This window comes from Salmo trutta, chromosome 14 (assembly GCF_901001165.1).
Source record: "Salmo trutta chromosome 14, fSalTru1.1, whole genome shotgun sequence".
Taxonomy (NCBI): Eukaryota; Metazoa; Chordata; class Actinopteri; order Salmoniformes; family Salmonidae; genus Salmo; species Salmo trutta.
The window spans coordinates 78,171,910-78,174,226 of record NC_042970.1 but is presented as its reverse complement, the minus strand read 5'-3'; the positions used below and the strand labels follow the sequence as shown (position 1 = coordinate 78,174,226).

The 2,317-nt window shown below is 45.3% G+C and overlaps 1 protein-coding gene across 1 annotated transcript in view; it reads right to left on the bottom strand.

Moving 5' to 3' along the window:
* Positions 1-1,415: 1,415 nt before the first annotated feature.
* ncf4 (neutrophil cytosolic factor 4) overlaps positions 1,416-2,317 on the bottom strand; it is a 34,286-nt gene continuing 33,384 nt past the window's right edge. The window contains exon 10 of the mRNA XM_029689722.1: positions 1,416-2,094. Coding sequence (XP_029545582.1) covers positions 1,884-2,094 — 211 coding nt within the window. The 3' untranslated portion in view covers positions 1,416-1,883. The remainder of the gene's footprint in view (positions 2,095-2,317) is intronic.

Genomic DNA, 2,317 nt, shown 5'->3' with positions numbered 1-2,317 from the left:
GTGTAGTGGGGGGTGGAAGTGATGTCTAGGACTCTAGGAGGGTTAGAGAGGCTGGATGGGGTTGAGGTTTGGGTGGTTTAGTGGGGGAGGAAAGAGGAGGGAAGTGGTGTCTAGGGCTCTATTTCACTTTCTTAGAGGAACAGAACTATTAAAAGAGAATTTAATGTACAGTGCATTCGGAAAGTGATCAGTGGAAACAGGATGCGTCCTGAGCTCAATTTCGAGTCTCATAGCAAAGGGTCTGAATACTTATGTAAATAAGTTTTCGTTTTTGTCATTATGGTGCATTGTGTGTAGATTGCTGAGGATGTATTTTTATTTTTTAATCCATTTTAATGTAACAAAATGTGGTAAAAAGTCAAAGGGTCTGAACACTTCCCGAAGGCACTGTGTCATGTTCAGACCCAAACCAGCTGTAGGCCCACAGCTGGACAGGACTCAAACATAGCAGCTGTTTCAGCTCTACTTCACCACCTCTGTGCTGGGGACAGAAGGTTCCAATAGCAACAAGTATGTTGACAAGAAGCAGCGAGAGGGGAAGGAGATGCCCTGGAAACATGTCACCGTGGCGACATGCTCTCCTACATTTCCCTGGTCATGTACATAGGCCAGACCTACCTATCCGTCTGTCCGGATAGTACCAGTCGGCCGGCCAGAGAGCTAGGTCCGGCCTACCTTACTCTGTCCCAAATGGCACCCTAATCTCTTAGGGTGCCATTTTAAAGTAGTGCTTTAAAATGGCACCCTAATCTCTTAGGGTGCCATTTTAAAGTAGTGCTTTAAATAGGGGAAAGGGTGCGATTTGGGAAGCAGCCTCTAGATGTCACCCAGACCACACACTGATGTTTACTGTTCCTCTCTCTCATCAGAACACATTCAGCCAACACAGATAACACACAGGAGCACGTGTTCTCACACACACACGCACTTACATATTTCAATAGTGTATTTTTTACTCATAAAAAAAATAATGGGAGCTTAGCTAAGCATTACTAAGACCACAACAGAATATATGGTGTCACGTCCTGACCATAGTAAGATGTTATTTTCTATGGTAGAGTAGGTCAGGGCGTGACAGGGGGTGTTTTTTATATGTTTTGTATTTCTACGTTCATGTTCTAGTTTTGTATTTCTATGTTGGTTTTGTTTGGGATGATCTCCAATTAGAGGTAGTTGGTCCTCATTGTCTCTAATTGGAGATCATACTTAAGTAGGTTTTTTTTCCCACCTGGGTTTGTGGGAGATTCATTTTGAGTCAGTGTATGGTTCACCTCTGTGTCACGATTTGTTGTTTTGTCATTCAGTTTATTTATGTATTGCATAGTTTCACAGTGTTAATAAAATGTGGAACGACACACACGCTGCACTTTGGTCCTCTTCTCCTTTTGACAACCGTGACATATGGAGAATAAAAACATCTTTCTAAACCTTTATTAAATGTCCTTATATTAACATTTACTCAACAGTACAGGTGAAATGTTACACGTTTAAAGCCACCAAACACAGACATACTAATGAATGTGACTAAGGTATCGTCTCTAATGGCACCCTATTCCCTATATAGTGCACTACTTTTGACCAGGGCTCATAGGAGTCTGGTGAAAAGTAGTGCACTATATAGGGCATAGTGTGCCTTTTAGGTTGCAACCCATTGCTCAATCAGACTAACTTCTGTTAAGTCTGTCACCCTGTCACTGGATCTCAGTCCGGACTACTACATGCAGGTTTGCAGTGGATTACGGACGCAAGCTGGCGAGACACACACTCACGCACAAGGGCACGGACGGACAAGTGCACCCGCAAGTGTGTATACGCACACACTCAAGCAAACACAAAACGGCCACTCTTCAGCGAGTGTCAAAACCTCCTCCATCTCCCTGTCTTTATATCTCAGTATTATACACTGACAGGTCAGAGGCCGCGGTGACATGCAGTTCCCACGGAAACTGATTGACAGGCCTCTTGACCTTTGACCTTTGACCCCGCCCATCAGCCACCATCAGCGCCACGTCCCCGTCGTCAAGGAGACGCACCAGGTCACCCTCGGGGTCGCGGTAGTTCAGGGCGATGTTGCCATCCACCTTGAACACATCTCTGAGAAAGAGCGAACGAGAGAGAGAGAGAGAGGGGGATGACAGGGAGGGATGGAGTGAGAAAGGTGGAGGGGGGAGAGGAGAGAGGGAAAGGGAGGGGTGGAGAGAGAGGTGTGGGAAAGAGGGAGAGATGGCGGTGTAGGGAGAGAGAGAGAGAAAGGGGGAAATAGAAGGCAGAGAGAAAGGTAGAGATTATTATTAGTATGACTGTTTTATCTTTATTT